This window comes from Paramormyrops kingsleyae, chromosome 3 (genome assembly GCF_048594095.1).
Source record: "Paramormyrops kingsleyae isolate MSU_618 chromosome 3, PKINGS_0.4, whole genome shotgun sequence".
In the NCBI taxonomy this organism is placed as follows: domain Eukaryota; kingdom Metazoa; phylum Chordata; class Actinopteri; order Osteoglossiformes; family Mormyridae; genus Paramormyrops; species Paramormyrops kingsleyae.
In genome coordinates, this window is record NC_132799.1 from 31,288,201 (window position 1) to 31,310,093 (window position 21,893).

The 21,893-nt window shown below is 48.1% G+C and overlaps 1 protein-coding gene across 1 annotated transcript in view; it reads right to left on the minus strand.

Moving 5' to 3' along the window:
- Positions 1 to 21,002, minus strand: part of vwf (von Willebrand factor) — a 33,011-nt gene extending 12,009 nt beyond the window's left edge. The window contains exons 1-32 of the mRNA XM_023800133.2: positions 20,874 to 21,002; positions 19,973 to 20,027; positions 18,948 to 19,121; positions 18,690 to 18,792; positions 17,730 to 17,938; positions 17,109 to 17,227; positions 14,809 to 15,025; positions 14,283 to 14,405; positions 13,853 to 13,964; positions 13,725 to 13,771; positions 12,061 to 12,197; positions 11,335 to 11,473; positions 10,836 to 10,936; positions 10,122 to 10,317; positions 9,743 to 9,958; positions 9,152 to 9,392; positions 8,977 to 9,071; positions 8,704 to 8,858; positions 8,234 to 8,337; positions 7,878 to 8,016; positions 7,400 to 7,534; positions 7,163 to 7,309; positions 6,100 to 6,240; positions 5,396 to 5,494; positions 5,129 to 5,285; positions 4,403 to 4,561; positions 4,088 to 4,223; positions 1,940 to 3,396; positions 1,258 to 1,377; positions 1,023 to 1,166; positions 703 to 846; positions 110 to 274 (exon numbers count right to left, since the gene is read on the minus strand). Coding sequence (XP_023655901.2) covers positions 110 to 274; positions 703 to 846; positions 1,023 to 1,166; positions 1,258 to 1,377; positions 1,940 to 3,396; positions 4,088 to 4,223; positions 4,403 to 4,561; positions 5,129 to 5,285; positions 5,396 to 5,494; positions 6,100 to 6,240; positions 7,163 to 7,309; positions 7,400 to 7,534; positions 7,878 to 8,016; positions 8,234 to 8,337; positions 8,704 to 8,858; positions 8,977 to 9,071; positions 9,152 to 9,392; positions 9,743 to 9,958; positions 10,122 to 10,317; positions 10,836 to 10,936; positions 11,335 to 11,473; positions 12,061 to 12,197; positions 13,725 to 13,771; positions 13,853 to 13,964; positions 14,283 to 14,405; positions 14,809 to 15,025; positions 17,109 to 17,227; positions 17,730 to 17,938; positions 18,690 to 18,792; positions 18,948 to 19,121; positions 19,973 to 20,027; positions 20,874 to 20,900 — 5,713 coding nt within the window. The 5' untranslated portion in view covers positions 20,901 to 21,002. The remainder of the gene's footprint in view (positions 1 to 109; positions 275 to 702; positions 847 to 1,022; positions 1,167 to 1,257; positions 1,378 to 1,939; positions 3,397 to 4,087; positions 4,224 to 4,402; positions 4,562 to 5,128; positions 5,286 to 5,395; positions 5,495 to 6,099; positions 6,241 to 7,162; positions 7,310 to 7,399; positions 7,535 to 7,877; positions 8,017 to 8,233; positions 8,338 to 8,703; positions 8,859 to 8,976; positions 9,072 to 9,151; positions 9,393 to 9,742; positions 9,959 to 10,121; positions 10,318 to 10,835; positions 10,937 to 11,334; positions 11,474 to 12,060; positions 12,198 to 13,724; positions 13,772 to 13,852; positions 13,965 to 14,282; positions 14,406 to 14,808; positions 15,026 to 17,108; positions 17,228 to 17,729; positions 17,939 to 18,689; positions 18,793 to 18,947; positions 19,122 to 19,972; positions 20,028 to 20,873) is intronic.
- Between the last annotated feature and the right edge of the window lie 891 nt (positions 21,003 to 21,893).

The following is a 21,893-nucleotide window of genomic DNA, read 5'->3' on the forward strand; positions in this document are numbered from 1 at the left end:
GGGACAGAGAGAAACGACACACATAATTAGCCACCATCACGGTCGTGGTCCTGTTAGCTGCAGCCGCGCCGTCGCCGTCGTGGTACCGATGTCTCTGGGGTCCCCTCACCTCTACAGAGCTTGTCGATGAAGGTGTGGCCCAGGGCGGCCATGACCTGCAGGTCCTCCATGCTGCTGAGATGCATGGCGTTATCCTGCATGCCGTACCCAGACAGACCGTCCAGCTGGGTGCGGTCATACCGGGAACCGACGCCAATAGGGAACACGGACACTCCTGCGAAATAACAGCATGCATGTGCGTCTGTGCGTATGAGCCCTCCTGCGGGACACTGAGCACAATGAACCATAAGTAACGTGACAGTCCAGAAGAGGGACAAAACCCAGTGCATTGTGGGTAACCGATCATTCCGAGGAGACAGCAGATGCAAGGCGATGCAGTGCACCATGGGAAATGTGAATCATGTGTCATGATCAGGATTCACCTTTAGTCCTTTTTAATTCTAGGGTGAGCAGTTCCAGCACCAGAGGACCTGCTGGTTCTGTTCCTGGTGGAGCCCTAATTACCCTTATCTGTTTGCACATTCTTTTTAAAAGAAATAAAGCATACAAGTACAGAAATAGATAACAGATGGCATCACCAGTTCTGTAATGTCACTCGTTCTGTTTCTACTCATTCTGGTATGGAAGCGTGGTCATACATACCAGCAGTCATGGCTTCATTGGCCGCCTCCATGACAGAATCGGTTGACCTGTCCGTCACCAGCATCACCACGATCTTGACTACTCCAGGGCGCCCCCCAGTGGAGGACGAGATGGCAGTCTGGACGGCAAAGCGAAGGGCAGCACCTATGTGACACAAAATACACGTCCACAAGTCAGTCCTTGGGGTGTGCTACCCCCTGTGTGCCTGGGTGGAAAAAACAGCTTTATCTAATTAGGCTTTAAGTACAGCGGTATAGTTTAACAGGTGTAGCTGTACGTTGGTGTATCATTTTCAGTGCTCCTTAGTTCAATAGTTTTACCCAATGCAGCAGGTGTGGCTTTCCTCTTCTTCATAGTGTCCACTAGGTGGAGCAGGTTGTCTTGGCTCTGCTTAGCACGCCAGGGTACCTCTTCAGTAATTCTGGAGCCATACTGGATAACTGACACCTGTGTGTGTTTTGGGCCTGATTGGGGGCGGGGTCAGACAACACAATGATTCAACTTTTGTACTCTGGCCAAAGAGAATGGCTTCTTGTGGCCGGGACCAGTAAGTACCAATGTTAGCACTGCTGATGAATGTTTTGACAAATGTCCTGAAGTCCTCAAACTGGTCTGGTGCTCCGTCAAAACTCTGCTTCAGCAGGAACATGATATCCATGGGTTTGTCACACGGAACTGCAGATCGCAGAAAATCACCAAAGTCATTTCATATTCTATGCTCTACATCACTGTAACTGTAGCTTTTTCATACTGATGGCTAAATGAAGCGTCATAATCCATTTGCTTCATTCTTTGACCCCAGTAGATGGCGCTCTTGGTTTACTTTGGGGCATATTTGAGCCCTTTTATGAACAGAGAGCACCATCTAGTGGGGATAGAAAATACAGCAAGTGGTTCGTGAAGCTTCATTTGGCCATCACTACTTTTTTCCCTAGGGGGTACAAACTGAAAGAGCCCAATTTATCCAGATAAATAAATTTGTAAAAAAAAAAAAAAAAAAAAAAGAAGTAAATAAATTTAGAATAAATTATTATTACATACTAATGCGACTAACATAAGCCACATTTTCAAATTTAACTATACTAAATTATTTCATTGAACTCAATATGTTCGAAAAGCATTTTCATCTGACCAGAGTGGGTGCATTATCACCCCCTGCACCCCCAATGAAATTAATTTTAACTACACATTTTAGTAAGAAATTAACACAACATGTTTCCATTATTTTAAATATTACCTGAAGTTGGAAGTGTAGGTCTGGGAGCTAGAGTTGGTTCCCTGGGAGAAAGAGTAGGGCTTTGTGTTATTCTGGTGTACTGAGTGATGTTCACCACTTGGTTCACGATGGAGTTCAGGCTGTTGTAGCTGTCAACCATGATGGGTTTCTGGGGGAAACTGAAGGGTTCTAAATCCACTTCCCGGATCTTGGGCCCCACCCCAATTGGGTAAATCACTGTATTGGACAGCTCAGTGGGCCGTTGGATCTGGTCTGTAGGTGGGTTGCTGGTAACCATAAACACCATGTTGAGTTTCTGCTCTGTGGATGGCTGCATCTGAACGGAGGTGGTTTGGGTAACGGTGCTCAGGGCGGTGCCGGTGTTGGTGGCCGACCCGCCTCTCCAGCGGATCTTCCGGATCTCCTCCAGTGCTTGTTGTCGTTGCTGCAAGTCCATCCTCGTGAACTCCACTGTGACGGTGAGTGAGTACTGAACTACAGTGAAGCGGATATGCTCCTCTCTCACCGATAGCTCCGTGATGATATTCTCCAGGAATTCCTTGGTCTTGTTGAAGTCGGTCTCTCCAACATTGTCTGAGCCCTCAATGACAAAGGTAATGTCTTTCATAGCCCACGTGGACAGCTGAGTTGTGGAGAGCTGGTTAATGGGCAAGGTTGCAACAGTGGAGGGTGTCAGAACCCTCTCGGTTGGAGTTACAAGCCAGCCAGGTCCAGATGTGACTGGGTTCACCGGTACAACAATGGCTTGTGTGGGCTTAGGCTTAGGAACCTCTGGTTCCAGACCCAAGGTGCACAGGTAGTCTGTAACCTCAACGATCCTGTCATCTAGCTCTTCAGTACTGCTAAGTATGTAGGCCCTGCTGTCAGGGTTGGCCTTTGTGATCTCATTGATCTGCATCATGTTTACTTTGGGGCCAATGGCTACAGCAAGGGTGGTGATGTCTTTCTTCTTCAGCAGACGTTGGATGGACCTCATTGGCCGTGGGTTGGGGCTGGCAGTAAGCAGGATGGCCACGCGGCCAGCATGCACACGCTTATCCTTGTCGTAGATGTAGACCGACAGGTACTTGATGGCCTCGTCCATGAAGGCGATGTTGCCGCCACTGTACTTCATCTCTTGCACCATCTTGCGGAAGATCCACTTCTGTACCTGCATCTCGTTACTCTTCACACCCGAGTGGAAGAGCAGGACGGTAGCGCGCGTGTGCGCCGAGCCCATGCGGAAGCGCTCCACCACAGTCAGGATGAAGTGCTTCACTGCCCTGAAGTCCTCCTCCGTCAGTGCTGAGGAGCCATCCACCAGGAAGGCCAGGTCCATGGCACGGTCACAGGCACCCTCTGGAACGGCCGTGGAGAAGGACAGCGGGCTGGGGGTGGTCAAGGGCGAGGTGGGGGCCACGGTGTTCGGTATTTCCGCAGGGCACATCTCACAGGTTAGGTTGTTGTTCTCACAATGACTGCAATAAGAGAAAAGAATACAGTAGGGGACGTCATTAGGGGACCTTTGCAGTTAAACAAACCAATAAAACAGTTACAGTGTCAGGCTGCTTCACAGCTAGTCTCCATAAACAAGGAATTGCAATCTACAAGTAGACATAAAGACAATGATTTGGGGACATTTCATGTGATAGCATTTCATCCTCTTAGTGCTGGAAATGAACCTCGCCCCCTTGCCTGAGGCGAGGAATTTAGATGAAAGACAAGTACAAAAAACTGAACGTCAGCGAACTAGCGCAGCTGGCTAGTAGCAAAAATTCTTGAGCTCCACCCCTGCATCTTCAGTTCCGTGTCTTGCAACATGCCAAACTCTGAACGTGTGCGTGTGTGGGTGACTCTCTATCCTGTCTTTTGCAGATTGCCAAGCTTCAGTCTTTGGTGAGAAAATGAGAGGAATGAGTAACAAGGCAGGATGAGGAGGCGGCTGAACTGGACACTCTACATGTTCTGGCCACACTAACATCATGCTATACAAGAGCTAGCAGTGTTGGGGATTGGTCTGTAGGGTGAAGGAAAGCAGGAGAGCAACTGGACCTAGTCTGCAAAGATATCATTGATTGAACAGCTTGAGGTCTACACAGTCTTTATCCACTTCAGAGCTGAGCATGGAGACCACTGGTAGGTCCCATCCTCACCAAAGCCCATCCTCACCAAATCTGGCAAAGCTCCGCCCTGTCATGGTTGAAGATGACCCTCTTGCCATGAGATATGCGTTGGCCTTCATGCATGCACACCTGGCACTCTGTGGGGCTCACGCACCTCATGGCCACCTCATCGAAGATCTTCCCTGTGGGGGCCCAAAAAAGAGACCAGGATAACCACCGGGGGAGACAAGCTGCCACTCATGCTGAATTTGCCCCATATCTCCATCCAAGAAGGTCAAGACCTTCTTCATCAATCGTCTATTTATTTGTTCACTTGGCAGTAGTTTCTCTAAAGATGTCATTTACTTAGCTTGCCACTGACCTGTAGGGCAGAAAGCATGGCAGCCCTCCAGGCATCCCTGGGGACAGTCCAGCGGCTCTGGGTGCTGGCAGGTGATGGGACAGGCACTGGCGCAGGTGTTGTACCTCCATTCACACTCAAACTCTGGTTCTGCCTTGTTCAGGTCCTGGCAGCTCAAGGCTGGGCAGTGACAAGGATATCATTTCCTATTTAATCGCTAAGCGGTCATGCGACTCGGATGTGCCTCAGAACCACCTGTTCATTAAAACTTCCCAAAGAGCCTCCCGCAGCTTTTCCGACTTAGAAGGAAGGAAATACGCCTCCAGACCAGATGCTCGTCACAGATCACGTCACCAATTGCCCGCAATATCATTGACATTACATACATTGACCTGATGCTTTTATCCAAAGCAACTTACATGAGCGGGAAGAGTTGCAATTTATGTGGGATCCCTGGAATTTGAACCAACACCTTTTGGACTGTTAGCACAGTGGCTACTCATTGAGCTACAGCAGTGTTTCCCAACCTAGTCCTCGGGGAATCTCAGACAGTCCACGTTTTTGCTCCCTCCCAGCTCCCAGCCAATGAGGAACACCGAATACCTGGTACAGGTGCGCTGGGAGCTGAGAGGAAGCAAAAACGTGGACCTTGGAGTTCCCCAAGGAATGGGCTGGGAAACACTGAGCTACAGGATCTCATTTAAACCTCTGCACCAATGGCTTTTCTGGGCAACAGTGTGTACTCACGGCAAAGGTCGTTGGACCTCCAGTGTACCTTCAGCCCCCTCTGGGCGCACTCATGGGCATAGGCGGCGATGGCGTCGCAGAAGCAAGAACAGTCCCCGACTGAGGAGCACGAGCAGGTGTCATGGATGCAGATCTCCCAGTAGGGCTCCGGATCCACCTGTCGGGCGGCAGGCAGAGTATTACACCCCCACTGTGCCATGACAGCCTCGTCGTGGGGATGGACCGGGTGCCATGCTAACAGCGGGCAGAGGCCTCGGTAACCCCTACCAGGTCATTGCATTCTGTGAAGAGCTCGCCAGTCAGCAAGCCGCAGGACTGCTCCACGTTGACCAACTTCCCAATGTTGTCACTGCACTGAGATGGCAACTACAAAAGCAACACGAGTCTGAGAAAGAGGCGTTTCGTCGCCGTCCAGTGAAAAACACACATACAAAAATCCATTATTCAGGAACACGAAAAAGCCCATTTTCTCAGAAACTACTTTACAAAATAAACCTAAAACAAAGTAGTGAGACACCCTTCCAGTAGTGAGACACCGCAGATAGATATCTTTATACAGACGTCAGCGACTGGTTTAACGTTTTAAATACACTTATGTGGATTGTTTTCAACAAGACACAAACTAATCTTGCTTTGCATTCATGATCAGCAATGATGTTAGTTAGCCACCTATCTCTAGCAATATAGAGCAACCCATATAAATGACCATCATAAATACAAGTGTTAACTAGTACAAGCATAAAAAGTAAATAGATGACATCACAAAGCATGTTTTCATTGGTCAATTAGATGACAAATGCTATCAGTAGACAGAGAAGAATGGATGTGTCAGTCACAGTTGTCCAAAAGAGAACATATGCAGTTTTCATCAGACTGTGACTATATATATATATGTATAGCTTGGCCAGAGCAGTTCTACAGCAGTACATTACAACCTCCTTGCCAGCAGAGGGCGCTGATTTCCTTCTTACCGGTACTGCATCTGCACAGCTTGGGTTCACCTTCCAGGAGTTGCCGAAATCTGCAGCGACCACCTCCAGCTGGTTGTTACTGCTTATCAGGTCGTTGTTCTGGTTGCCATCGAAATTCCCACACAGGCCACAGACTTTCTCCTGCAGGCCCACAGGAAGTAAAAGATGGAGACGCATATGAATGTGTATGTGTGTACAGTAGGATTCGCTTTTGCTAGAGTTCAACAGGCGAGTTTAAAATAATGCCGTACATCCTCAGTTATGGTTTACTCTAAATCACAAGTCACAATAGCACAAATCGCACCATTACGCCATTTCAGAGAAAAATATGTTAAAATATGCAAGATTTTAAACACACATTTCAAATTTGAATATGTATTTCCAGAACACAGCTCTTGTGTGAATTGAAAACCCACTGAATAGACGTCTTGGCAAGTGTTGTTCTGTTGTTCATGAGTGATTCACATGCATCGACATTTGGCATTTGGGTGTGCATGTGTGTATGTGTGTGCGTGCGGGTGGGTGTGTGTGTGACACGTGTGTGGGTGGGTGGGTTTGTATTTACCACATTGTGGGGGCCAAATGTCCCCGCAATGTGGTAAAATATATTACTCTTAGCTTGTGGGGACATTTTTTCTGAACTGAAATGAGTACAGGGCTGTGTGTGTTGTGTGTTTTATCACATTCTGGGGACAAAATATCCCCAGAATGTGATAAAAACCCGTCATTTTGATGGTGAGGGGCCATTTTTTCATTCCCCATGTGGGGAAATTGAATTTAATTGAAATATGTGAAAGCAATCAAAAAACAAAAAATGCCAAAAGTCTCATATTTTATTTGGTTACTTATGGTTAAGGTTAGGGCTGGGTAGGGGTTAAGGTTGTCATGTTGGGATTAGAGCTTTTCCCATAGAAATGAATGCAGAGTCCCCACAAAAATATAATTACAAACCTGCATGTGTGTGTGTGTGTGTGTGATGATATTCACCAGCCTCTTTGTGCGCTTCTGCATGTTTAGTTGTGTTGAGGCACATGTCTGCACACTCAGACACGCTTGCTCGTACCCTGTAGTGGCCCTTGATCTGCACCACCAGTCTGCTCCCCTGGTCCCAGGTAATCATGATGTCCTTGCCCAGGAGCAGTATGTAGTAGAGGCCTGACCGCACGATCTCCACCTCCGTCTCCTTCAGCACCGGCTTCTTCATCGTCACCTGTGGAGGAGGAGGATGCCGTCAGGAAGGGCAGAGATGCAGTGCGGGGGCCCCCCGTCGGTGTCTCGGGTGGCCGCTGGCCCCACCCACCTCGCCGTGCTCCAGGGCGATCAGGCCCCCCTTGTACAGCACGATGACCGACTTGCTGCACTTATGTCCTGTCACCCCGCATGCTGTGTTCTCCACCAGCACCCGGAAGGTACCATGACTGTCACCACAGAAATCCTGAACAAAATAAGAATTGGAGACAAGGTTAAAGAAAACTTAGCAACTTGAAGCTAGAAAAAAGATAAGGCAATTCTTGGCCAATTAGTGCATCTACTGGGGTGGAGTCAGTGAGGCGCTGGTCCTAGCTGAAATCTGATTGGTCCCCGCCCCTGTCAGTCACAAATTCAAAACATATAATTGGCTCATAATAACAATAGTCCCTCTTTATGAATTACGGCCCTGTTATGCCCCCCCCCCCCATCTTAGAAAAATCCTAGAACCCCTGCTCCAGTACATCTGGCCCCCCAGGTCGTGATTGTGGCATAGAGGCAGATCATTCCTTCAGCGCTGGGCGGCTCACCTGGACCAGTACATACTGGCAGAGCCCGGGGAAGGTGAATTTCAGCCCGTCAAAGGTGATGTAGTGAGACTCCCCAACGGTCTTGCAGGACGCGTCACACACTTTCTGAGTGCACTCCCACTTACGGTTGTTACACACGCTGGCAGGACAGATAGAGAGAAAGACACGGAGAGAAACCAGTGCTTTCACCATGACTTACGGTTGAGTAGGTTAGACTTTACGTTGACTTCATAACTTAAATAGTAATGCATGATAAGTCCAATAATGCCACACTATTGAAAAATCAAACCCAATACCTTTAGAAAGTTATACAGAGATGTATACATATAAAGCAAAAATGGCACTAAGTAATTTACCAGGTATTACAATCCATGGTGATTGTTTGGCCTGACTTGTATGGCTTGTTGTTATGGAAACAGGGGCACTGATCCGGAGGAATACATTTATTTTTGTGCCGGACCTGCATGACAACAGATTTAGATTAAATTAGATTTGATTAAGACTAGAACTGATAAAAGAACCTCCAACGCTAATCATTAACATTTACCGTATGTACTTTCAGGACAGCTGGATGATGTGCTACGCTAAACCAATCAGAATCCATTTACATTTCAAGTGATTTATTCAGCAGACACTTTTGTCCAAAGTAAAGCAAATGGTACAAGAAAAATATGTCAAAGGCTATGAGGGAAAAAGTGTTACTAAAATGGTTTACCTACAGTCATAAAAGTACGAGTGATGTGAGTTGCATTTATTACGTGTAATACGTGTTCAGCCCAGCCAATGGAAAGCAAGCAGGCATTTTCAGGTTTTAGATAAGACGCACCGTCCCGGGGGGGCAGGTGCAGCCCGAGACACAGCCATGGTTCACGCACTCCAGGTCGTACGTCTGGCAGGTCTTGGCACATTCAATGCCCTGGTCCTGGGCGCTGGCGCAGAGCAGATTCTCCAGGGGAGGCTGGCAGGTGACGGACCGACGTGCTGTGTGTGGTGAGTATGCGAATACGGACATATTAATGGCAGCGTGCCACGGTCAAGTAATTTATCTACGGCCCAGAGGGTTCTGGCCGGGGCAGGCGGTGCGGAAAGGCAGTGTTACCCCTGGCTGGTGGGAGATCTTCGAAGAAGAGGTCCGACAGCATGGCCGTCGACATGTGGCTGGAGCTACAGCGCATCGCTCCATCCTCACAGTAGCTGCGGACGTTCAGAGGAAGCGGCCGTTATGTTAGCGTTAGCTGAGGAATAGCCACAGTTTTGCCGGCACGGCTGCTCACCAGATGCTCTGGTGGCTGGACAGGACGTCGTTGGGCTGGAAGATCTCGCCGTCGTAGTGGCAGGGGCAGCGGTTGCGGGGGACGCACTCGCCCGCCTCGTGCAGGAACAGCCCCCGGGGGCAGTAGCAGCCTTCCATGCACAGCTCCCGGCATTCCGAGTCCGGGAAAGAGATGGAGCGGCAGGTCTGGTTACAGGGGCTCCCGCACTGCTCGTACACCTGGCCCTGAGGGCAGTGCATGGCTGGAATAAAACGAGACCAGTCAGGGTGGAGGTCCCGACTCCCGAGAGAACCAGCACCCTCCCGGAGAAGCAGGAAGATGGCATCTGGCTACATTCCTGCTGAAGCTAAACCTGGACCATCTACACAAAGCAGTCCTAACATTCATCCCACTAATAGCGTATTAGTTCAGCTTCTTATTTCACAACAAGTGTTAAACTCAGAAACTCAGAATTGGACCCTTATTGGGAGTAACTGGACTGGAGTCTAGTTCATAGTAGAAGGATTCGTGGGAGTTTAAGCCACCTGTCAACACCCCCCCAGCATCGGGGTCGTTTCTGGCCGAGAGCTTTGTTGCCAAGGGAACCATTACCGCAGAACTTGGGGCTCCTCCAGTTGACTAAGACCCCCTTCCTGGCGCAGGCGGCGGCGTAGCTGGCCACGGCGGAGCAGAGGCACTCCTGGCCGTCGGTGCAGGAGCAGACGTCGAAGCGGCAGTTCCGAACGAAGGGCGCGGGGTTCACCTCGTCGTGGCACGGCTCGAACTGGATGGAGAGCAGCACCGTGCAGGCCTCCTCTGCCGAGCGGACTGCGGGGAGGGAGGGGGGCGGCAGGAGGGCGAGGAGAGCCAAAGGGGAGGAGGGTCCACCGCGTGATTTACCGTGAAAACCCGCAATCACGCGCGCCAAGTGTGCCTTGCCATCAGAGGGCATCGGGACATTTCTGTCGATGAACAAGGGAGGAAGGCGCACCTCTCTTGGGGTTGAGGATGCAGGGGTCGACGTCCTGCTTGGCGACGTTGTTGCAGTCCCCGCTCGTTTTCCAGGAGTTTCCGAAGCCGACCACCTGCGTCTCCACGAGCCCACTGGTGGTCAGAAAGTCGTCGCCCTGGTTTCCATTGTAGTTCCCGCAGAGGCCACATGTCTTACCCGCAAACACAGGTCCCAACTGTCACACGAGGAAAAGAACATTTCCTTGGTTATTATTGACACTAAAGAAACTTTGTCCCTTCTTGCTACAGCAAACCCCAAGGGGGCAAATACCTTAATACAAAAGTAAATGCACACTAAACATAGTATTGCTATTTTACTGTCCTTGATGAATGCCTTGTAAAAGACACATAATTTGGTTTCATAAAAGCTTAAAGGTACAACAGGAAACCCCGGAATCTCTTACCATTTCTTAACCAGAGCTACTGTCATATAATCTGCTGTATTCTGTATTGTTGGCTACAGGAAAAGCTCATCTGACATCAATATCCTGACTCTCTATAGATACATATCTCAGCATTGCTTGATGACACCCTGAAGCAGTGTTTCCCAGTCTAGTCCTTGGGGACCCACTGTCGGTCTATGTTTTTGCTCCCTGCCTGCTCCAGGCCAGACAGTCCGAGGACTGGACTGGGGAGCACTGCCCTAAGGTGGTATGCAGTGTATCGTCCATCGGGACCGAGCTTTAACTCTCACCTTCAGCAGGATCTCGCCCCGGCCATCCCAGTCCATCTGGAAATCGTCCCCATAAGACAGGCGCACTGAGGACAGCACTGTCCTCTGTACGCGGAGAAGTCCTGTAGGGAGACCACAGTGTTTTCTCTGCTATGTTCCTATTTGTTCTTCACTCTATATTAGATTCTCTAGCCCAGCTGACACTTATATGCAAAGCAAGCTACCAATTTTCCCCATTTTCTACAGCAACGTGGCTCCAAGGACCTGAAGAGTCAACCACTATATTGCCTACTGCCATTTATTATTATTTATATACTAAAGTTAAATATTCAATCCCCGCTTTCATATCTACAGAATCTTTCAGCCTTGATGTATTTAGTGAGGCACAGAAAGGTAACAAGGATCTCATTTCCTGCCAGGCAACCAGGGACCTCAACGAGCTTCCCCTTATTGAGGCTCCCCTTAACAAGAATGCGCCCCCTGCTGGTGTGACCCGGCACGCTCTGTGGCAGCCACACACCGTGAAGCAGGGGCAGCTGGACGTCCATGCCGTCCACGGCGACCACACCACCGTGCTTCAGCTTCACCGTTGCGTTGGCCAGCCCGTGGAAGCGCAGGGCCGCCGAACGCGTGCAGACCGCGTCCTGGTCGTCGGCACACTGCAGACAGACATCACAAGCACTCTAAGCCCTGCATCTACATCCAGACTTTGGATCCCATCATATTTAGCCTGCGTGCCTTCTGAGTACAGCGGCCTTATCATCACCTCGATATTTTTCCACAATAATTATGGTTCCTTTTTTCTCCTGAACTTGCTTATCCTGTATTAACTTCTGTTAGCTTCTGTTTTCACCCAATGTGCACTTTCTGATAATCTCTCATCCTGTTTGTCCAAAATGCCATGGAGCTCTAATGCTTTATAATTCCTATCCTGCCTCAAAGCACCGGACTCTGTGTCTGTACCGTCTGTCCGTTCTGTGAATGTTGGCAGTTCGGCTGCGATTGTGTTTGGCTTCCTGATTCCCATTTCCCGTGTTTCTCTGCTTAAAACACTCAGTCAGATTCTTTTTGATGCATATATGCGTGTTTAAATCACTGGCACGCTCATTAAAATCTGCGAAGGAGGGATGCGGAAACAGACAGATCACCCGTAACAGGTATGTTTTGTTTATTGGCTGACTGAGGTGCGGGACTGGTTTGCCAAGGGCAGCAGAGGGCCGGAACTGTCATCAGAGCTCATTTTTACCTGCACCGTTTCAATGATGGCAGAAAACAGGTTGTCCTGACAGTCTTTGGCCAAAAGGTACTGACAGGTCCCGCTGAAGGTGAAGAACTTGTTGTCGAATGTCTTGAAGTGGGACTGGCCAGTGACCAAGCACTCCCCTGAGGAGAGAGGGGCACGCAGAGTGAAACTGCATTCTTCCGGCATGAAACCGGAGTGACACCGGTTCCGGCACTCGAACTAAAGAGGCTGTGGAAAAAGACAGGGAGCGCCGGCCCTTTAACTTCCATGGAGACATATATTGTACTTCGGCCCACACCAGCCCAAGTCACCTTCTGACCCCAGCTCAGATTACGCTCTACCCCCCCCCCCCCCCACACACATACACTGCCGGGATTTGATTAGATCAAATCAGTCTAGGCATTGATTGCCGTCGTGTGGCAAAACAAGATAATAGCAGAGACGGCTAATGCTGTCCTTCCCCAGGACCCGGGGCTGACCTGCCTGCTGCCTGTCAATAACCAGGTAAACACTGGATACCTGCCACTCATATGGAGGCAGATAACCAGACACCTAAAAGCACCTCATGCACCCAGCCTGATTTATTCATGCATTATAATTTAAATAAAGATTTTCCATTGACAATCTTCTGCCTTCTTCACGAGAATAAATATGAAAACTTTAGCAGAAACGAGCATGATGTGTGTGGATTAGAGATGCGGAAGGGAAAAATGGCAGCATTGTTGCTGATCAAATTTAGGAGCAATTTGTTTTAAAAGCACTTCGGTTCAGACTATCCCATGTCTTTGTCTTGGGTTTTTTAAATCAGTCTTTCTCACCCTGGTCCTTGGGGACCCCCAGACAGTCCACATTCTTACTGTGGGAGCTGGGAGGGAGCAGAAATTTGGATTGTCTGACACGGAGCTGGGAGGGAGCAGAAATGTGGACTGTCTGACACGGAGCTGGGAAGGAGCAGAAATGTGGACTGTCTGACACGGAGCTGGGAGGGAGCAGAAATGTGGACTGTCTGACACTGAGCTGGGAGGGAGCAGAAATGTGGACTGTCTGACACGGAGCTGGGAGGGAGCAGAAATGTGGACTGTCTGACATGGAGCTGGGAGGGAGCAGAAATGTGGACTGTCTGACATGGAGCTGGGAGGGAGCAGAAATGTGGACTGTCTGACATGGAGCTGGGAGGGAGCAGAAATGTGGACTGTGGAGGGATCCCCAAGGACCAGACAAGGAAGCTCTGTTTTAAATGACTATTTGCAAAGGTAGAATGGGCATTCATACGTAACTGACTATGTTTCTTGAGGAGAGAAAAGGCACAGCTGTCAGTGGGAAGAAAGAGAGAGAAACTGACATGAAGCCAAGGGTAAAAAAACCTGCTAGAAATGAAAGAAGTGGAAAGTTCAGGTCCAGGAAGTCAAAATTCGGACCAAGATTTTGTTTCAACCAACCAGCTGAATACTCTGTGATTGACTCTTTATACTGAACTGGTTGGTTTAAACAAAATCTTGAATCAAGGAAGGATGTTCTCTTGTAAATATACCTAACTAGTCTCCGTGGTACCTTGCATTTTCACTTCATTTAGAAATTTCAAAGGGGGGAGGGCATTTAACTCATGTGGGTAATTATATTACATGGTCCAATCCTCTTATTTACATGGTTATATATCTGATACTCACCTGGGCAGCCTTCGTTGGTACATTCCCAGGAGCCATGGCGACAGACACTGGGAGCAAAAAGGAGCCAGCGTTACAGGGACATCATGGTGGGGGCCAGCATGCTGGCTGGGCGGGGGGGGGTTACTCACCAGGTGTTGCAGTCCTGAGGGATGCTGGATCCAGGGGGGTAGCGTCTGCCCTTGTGCATGCAGGAGCACTGAGAAACAGGCACACAGCGGGTACCATCCAAAACCTTCCCCACTGCCATTCAAACAGGGGGGCAACAGCTGTGTTACATGATGTTCACGCATGTATGCAAAGACAAGAGTAACAACAATTTGTTGGGGCCCCCCCTAGTGCCTCTTCACTGGTATTGCATTTGGGGTCACATGGTGCAACATGCCTTGGGGCCAGACTGCACAAAAAAAGCATAACCCCCCCTCCTATAAACACGCCCTTCTGATTTTATCCTACCCATTCACTAATCATGGTGTTTACACATAAAAATATTGACAAACACTTGGCCCCAAGGGTTTCCCTGCACTGCCAGCAGGGCGGCAGTATGGAACATGCCTCTACCTGGGCAGGTGCAGCCATCAATGCACTCCTCCTTGCATACTTCGTGGATGTTGAGGCTCTGGCAGGTGGCGGCGCAGGGTTTGGCGCATTCGCTGTACTGCATCCCCACTGGGCACCTAGGGGCTGAAGGGCCCAGAACAGAACACACCATTCAGCCTCATCACTGCCTCAGCTGTGGTCAGCTTGTGAGTAAATGGGTCAATAAACCTAGCAGACAATGACAGGATTGTAGGCAAATGGGTGCGTCGACTTAGCTGAATAATCCCGGAGGAGACATTCGCATTACATTTAATTTATTTAGCAGATGGTTAAATCACTTTGCTGATCCTGGGATTTGAACTGATGACCTTCCGGTACCAGGCATAGTGCCATAACCTGCGGAGCCACACACTGCCCTACTCTTCATCAGAGAAAGGGGGCATCATTGCTCAGTGGGACCAGTGTCAGGAAGCTACAGAAGAGAATTAGCAAACATATCTTAGGAGGTGGGTTTTACGGGCGACAGGGACTGGGGGAAGGGACCCACCGCACTGGCTATCGGCCTGCCAGGCATGGAGGAAGATGCCGTGGGAAGCGCAGGTCCTGGCGTACTCCAGCAGGGTTTGGCAGTGGCAGTTGGGGTTTCCGTCACACTGGCACACATCCTCCTCACACAGCAAGGCGAAGGCCTCGGGGTCCACCAGGTGGCCACAGCGCAGGAACGAGGCAGAGCTGCGCAGTGAGTTGCACCTGCTCATCAGGTCCTGCAGGGGGCGACGAGGGGAAGCCCATGTGACCAACTTCAGTTTTCATAACCCAAAGACAAACAGGCTCGGGGGAAGACTGACCAAGCGTGATACAGCATCTTTAGGAAGTACAGTCATCCCTTCACATTCGTGAGGGTTACGGGAGGAAGATCCCCACAAATCTGAAAATTAGTGAATAATACTTGGGCCCTTAAAAATGCAAGTCTAAGAGTTACTGCAAGAAACGCAAGATTCCACAGTCATAGAGACATGGGACACGTGAGTGAGCCTGGTTTCAGAGCCATAGATGTGCAGCATACCATCAAGCATACAATCAAGATGCATACATCCCACTGTTCTTTTTTTTATATATATATATATATATATATACACTCACCTAAAGGATTATTAGGAACACCATACTAATACGGTGTTTGACCCCCTTTCGCCTTCAGAACTGCCTTAATTCTACGTGGCATTGATTCAACAAGGTGCTGAAAGCATTCTTTAGAAATGTTGGCCCATATTGATAGGATAGCATCTTGCAGTTGATGGAGATTTGTGGGATGCACATCCAGGGCACGAAGCTCCCGTTCCACCACATCCCAAAGATGCTCTATTGGGTTGAGATCTGGTGACTGTGGGGGCCATTTTAGTACAGTGAACTCATTGTCATGTTCAAGAAACCAATTTGAAATGATTCGAGCTTTGTGACATGGTGCATTAGCCTGCTGGAAGTAGCCATCAGAGGATGGGTACATGGTGGTCATAAAGGGATGGACATGGTCAGAAACAATGCTCAGGTAGGCCGTGGCATTTAAACGATGCCCAATTGGCACTAAGGGGCCTAAAGTGTGCCAAGAAAACATCCCCCACACCATTACACCACCACCACCAGCCTACACAGTGGTAACAAGGCATGATGGATCCATGTTCTCATTCTGTTTACGCCAAATTCTGACTCTACCATTTGAATGTCTCAACAGAAATCGAGACTCATCAGACAAGGCAACATTTTTCCAGTCTTCAACTGTCCAATTTTGGTGAGCTCGTGCAAATTGTAGCCTCTTTTTCCTATTTGTAGTGGAGATGAGTGGTACCCGGTGGGGTCTTCTGCTGTTGTAGCCCATCCGCCTGAAGGTTGTGCGTGTTGTGGCTTCACAAATGTTTTGCTGCATACCTCGGTTGTAACGAGTGGTTATTTCAGTCAAAGTTGCTCTTCTATCAGCTTGAATCAGTCGGCCCATTCTCCTCTGACCTCTAGCATCAACAAGGCATTTTCGCCCACAGGACTGCCGCATACTGGATGTTTTTCCCTTTGCACACCATTCTTTGTAAACCCTAGAAATGGTTGTGAAAATCCCAGTAACTGAGCAGATTGTGAAATACTCAGACCGGCCCATCTGGCACCAACAACCATGCCACGCTTAAAATTGCTTAAATCACCTTTCTTTCCCATTCTGACATTCAGTTTGGAGTTCAGGAGATTGTCTTGACCAGGACCACACCCCTAAATGCATTGAAGCAACTGCCATGTGATTGGTCGATTAGATAATTGCATTAATGAGAAATTGAAAAGGTGTTCCTAATAATCCTTTAGGTGAGTGTATATTTATTTTATTAAAGATATAGTATGCACTTACACTAATGAATATTAAATAACAGTAATATTTATGTATTATATGACAAAACGTTTGTTTCTGCAATCTTTACCAGAAATATTCCCATTTAATTGGTCACGGCCACCTCGTGAATAACCGAAACCACAAATGTACAATTCACAAATGTGGAGGGGTGACTGTTCGTACTTCTGCCAGAAAAACACTCAGTGTTGACAGCTGTCTTGCAATGACCCTATTGTTCCTGTAAGGGAAAATCCCTTGTGACTCCCCAGCCCAATCGCCGTGTCACAAGGTCCTGTTTGCTGTCGCAACTTGAAGAATTCTCATAGCGGTACGTATGGTATGTTAATGAAATGCAGCGTGGTGTGATTGGCTAGAATGTGTTTTTTTCTGGGCCCCAAATACTACAGTATTTACGGGCTAATGCATCGTGGTATAAAACAGGTCTGCATGATGCGGAAAGGCAAGACGTGGCATACCGCGGTGCTGCTGGATGTATTGCAAGTCTTGCTGGGGGGAGACACACGTCGGCAGGCCTCCCCGGTTTCATGCATGGCCCAAGAGTTGGCGAAGTCGTAGCTGCTCTCAGTAAGGAATCCTTGGAAAATAATTCAATGAGTCAGTCCAATGACAGATTTTCTGCGAGCTAGAAAAAATGCACAAGCAAAATCTTTCAAGTGCCTTCAAGTGACTAATCCTAACATTTCACCTGTATGAGAAAAATAGGTGCTGAAAGCTGAATTTATATAAAACCCTAACCCCCCTTTTCCTGTATGCGAGGCCATTTTCCTGAATTCCCGAAAGCTAACTCCAGTCATTTCCTTGCAGTTAAAGGCCATAACTAGGACCTGCCCATTTCAGATGAATTGTGGGAAATTCTATAGGAGTTTCAAGACAAAAAGGTCTAGAGGGAAACTTAGAAGAAAAATATACAGAAAACAGTGATGGTTCTCTTTTAAAGAGTATTTGTAACATATTTTATTGTCTTACTGACAGTTCACCCAGACAAACACACCATGATTAGTGTCTGCAGTCAACAGTCTGCTCTTTGAAAACCTCATCGCTATGGAGACTCTGAGAGAGCTGCCTTCATCACAGACCTTCCTGAGCCATGTAGTCATCCTCAGGTATGGCGTTAAAATTGCCGCACAGGCCACAGGTGCGGTTGAATAGCTGCTTCGACAGCGTCACGTCCACATTGCCAACGGAGTCTATCTTCACCGTGAACCCAAACTCCTCGCTCCACAGTTTGTAGTAGCCCAGCTCAGCACCAGCGAAGATGGTCTTGGAGGCGTATGGCAGCGAGAGCCTGGGTGAGGGGACAACGACAAAAACTGAGGTTATCCAAATGGGGACCTCAAAAGATGTCCCCAAAAGTAGAGAAATTTCAGGTTTTACTACACTTTGGGGACAATTTGGTCCTCAAATGTGATCTATGCAAACCCACACACACACACACACACACACACACCACTGACACAAAGGAAAGGCACAGGCCATAAGCTTAGCATATATAAATGACAAAATACAAATATATTTTTGTATTAACACCTAAGGCAACATTAGTGTACATCAGGGCTCTACAAATAAGGCCCTCGATTCCAAATCCAGGCCTTGTTTTCGGTTCTCCCATGTAGTTAGTTTAATAATTACTGATTCTGATTGGCCACAGAGGCTTATTCACACCCAGCTTACAAGTGAAGGGAGGAAAATTGGCAGCACTTGGCCCTTGAGGGCTGTGATTTGAATAACCCTGGTATACAGTATACACAGGAAACATCACATTTGATATTCGGAACTGATGACGCGTTTACAGTTTATATCAGTTTGCTTCTACTTGTATTTTATGAAAAATTGGACTGTTCACTAGTTTTTCTCACGCTTGTAATATAATAGGATATACTAGTTGCAGTGTCTCAGGTTCTCTCACAGGTGTGACTTAAACAGGTAAAACATCCTCTAATGGAGCTGCAACCTCCAGCCAGCTGGTCAGGATCCAGGTCCCGTTCCTGAGCCTCGTGTGTTACGGAGCATGAAGTGTTGGTGACCAGGCTGGCTACCTGCTCTCCCCTTGGCTCAATCTGCCGTCTGCAGTCATGTGAAGCTCATAAAACTCTCCCAGATACAGGGAGACGCCTTTCTTGTCCCCGTGCCGGAAATCACCTGTAAAGCCACAAGCCACCAGTCAGCGATGTTACACTCAGCGATTATGGCCAGGATGCGTAAGGGAAGGTGGGCGCTGGGGCTTTGGGCCCCGGGCCGCAGTAAGATGGCTGCCAGCAGGGGGCGTGACGGTGCAAAGAGGCCCTTCTCCCTACCCAACAGGGTGAAGCCACGATTGCTGCAGTCGCCCGCCAGCATGTAGCTACAGTCGCCGGGGAAGTCGTACAGCACGCCGTCAAACGTGTGGATGTGGTAGCGACCGAACAGGCTACAGCGGCCCGCCGATGTGCCACCCTCCACCCCTGGTGTCCACAGTAATACAGCCCAGCCTGGGGGTGAGAAACGGGGAGACATCAGCCTCATAACCCCCCCCCCCCAACTGCAACTGGAACAGAAATCCTGCTGGCTCCTGTTAATATATCTGTGTGCATTACATAAATAATCACACTATAACATTACATATAGGCCCTGCAGTCACAGCAACGTTCCCTGAGAGTCATTTCCATTGTCATTTGTACAAGCAAGCAACTCCATAGACGAACGATGGCCTGGTCTTATGAGTGTTTAAGCTTGTGCTCTGAACAAACATACCTACCTGTCCAGCCAGGAATAAATATTAAATTTGATTAGATTAACTTTATTGATCCCTAGTGGAAATTCTTGTGCAAGGAAGGTAGTGCACAAACATACATTTAGTGTGAAAGAGACAAGGTACAAAGACAATACAATTGAACAACCAAGCAGAGGTAGACATTTCAGGTCCAGAAAGTAAAAATCCAAACCAGGATTTTGTTTCAACCAACCAGCTGAGTACTCTGTGACTCTTTATGCTCAACTGGTTGGTTGAAACGAAATCTTGGTCTGGATTTTTACTTTCTGGACCTGAAATGTCCACATTTACTTGTTTGCCTCTGCAAACAAGTAAATGTGGTGCAAACGAATACAAACTTTTGTACAACATTCAGTAGAGCTCAATATGACTCAATATAAGAACCAATCTACAGTGAATAAATAATGATGATTGTGGTGGTGACCATGGGTGGTGGTATAGATTTTTGGCTCCATGAAAGCATATGATATTGGGCCCCCAATCCAAGGGGCCCTTGGAATTGCCCTAACTTCCCCCCCTTTACGACGCCCCTGATGACGATGATGATGACAATGTCTGCCACAAACCTACCCGTTATGTGAATGAGGCAGGTCCAGATCATCCCAGCCCATCTGTATCTCTCCATCTAAAGACAGACACGCTAATTAACTGGACTGATTTAATGTGCAAGGCCTTGCTGTTACTGCATCTACGTAGGCGCTGACGTGTCACCCGCATCATCACCCGCATCATCACCCGCCGTCATGCAGTTCATCTGCACAGGTAAATAAATATCCCTCGGTAATGTTATGAATAAAGATAAGCCCATTACAAAAAGGGCAAAAACACCAGTTAATGAAGTGCAAGTCAAACTTCAAAGGAATAAAATTATGCAGAATGCTGCTCTTCAGTTACAGTTCAATGTAAAAGGCAATAATAAACATCCAGCTATCCACTGTCCCACTGCCTATCCCAGTCAGGAGAAGCATAGAGGGGGGCCACGCCCTGCATGGGATGCCAGTCCATTACAGGGCATTGGCATGCACATACTAGCAGGGTATGGATGCCAATTAGCCCAACTGCATGCCTTTGGAGGAAATCACAAACACTATACAGGGAACACATGCAAACTCCACACCCACACGCACACCCATACAGGCAGACATCAGAACCCCAAACCTGCAAGTGTGGGACAACAGTGCCACCCACCCAGCCATGGGGCTACTCCAAATGCAACCTGTTCTAATAAATTCAGCTTAACTGCAGGAATTGTGTTTAATAATGCAGGGGCCAAATTAATAATGCAGATTCTGATGAGGCTTTATTGCATATTTAAGACTATACAATAAATCAGAAGGCACTGAAAAGTAAACAACGCATTGTTAATTGACTATCAATCCATAATCAATAGATCTGTCACATCTGTTTTATCGTACTCTGCCCCGCTAGCTGTGAATCACTTCGGATCTGGCGAGTATCCCAGAATGTCTACCTCAGCTCTGCAGTCCGCCCGCGGCATGGAACTCGTTGCAATCCAGTCCAATTAGCCCTGAGATCCAGTCTGGACCAGACATGGAACTCTGGGAAAGCCTGGTCCACACTGCAGTCTTATATAAGACAGGAAGCCCCCCTTCTCCTCACTGGCCAATGAAATGACAGATTGATATTATGACAGGGTTATATCCGCTTTGCCCGAGGCGTTGACGTGGTCACAGAGGAGTTCCTCGCTAGAGTGCCGTGTTGGCTTAATTGCCAGGTCAGAACAATAGAAGGAAACATGAGTTTCTGAAGGACTGATAGAGGTGTCTCGCCACATGAGATAAGCACAGGCCATTTTTATGATCCTTGCCAAAACAGAACTGTTTTCCCAAAGACCCCATTTAGCATAAATCTCACTGAACATTTAGTACTATGTAATTTTATGGGGTAGCTGTGTGACTCAGTGTGAAGCACTGTGGCCCTATGACCCCATGGTCTGAATAGTGTCTGTGGTTTGCATGTATCCACTTTGTTTGGAATGCAGGAGGAAGCTGTGTGTATGCATGAGTGCCCTGCGATGACCTGGTATCCTATGCAGGGTGTTCCCTGCTTGTGCCCTGTGCATACTGGGAAAAGCAGCAAGGTGTCCGTGACCCTGTCCAGAGAAAGTGATTAATGGATGGATATATTGACAACATACTGCAGACAGACTGAGAGCAGTTACAGAAAGCTCAAAAGTGTGACTCAGTCGATACGGAAGTCTATGTCAACAGCTTGTTGGGTTTTTTTGTCTTTCTGATAGCGACTGATTTACATCTGGGACACGAGGCAAACTTAGATCGCATCCTAATAATACCTTTGAGAAATGAGCTAAGTTCTGCATATCCAGTACACATCATGGGTACCATGAAGGGACAGTGTTCCACATCGCTACTGTAAAGTCATTAATGACCAAGTGTGAAACTGAAACTATTAATGGATTTCATTTTTACTACTGACTTAAAACGCTCTTTGCATTGTAGGCCGTTTCGTT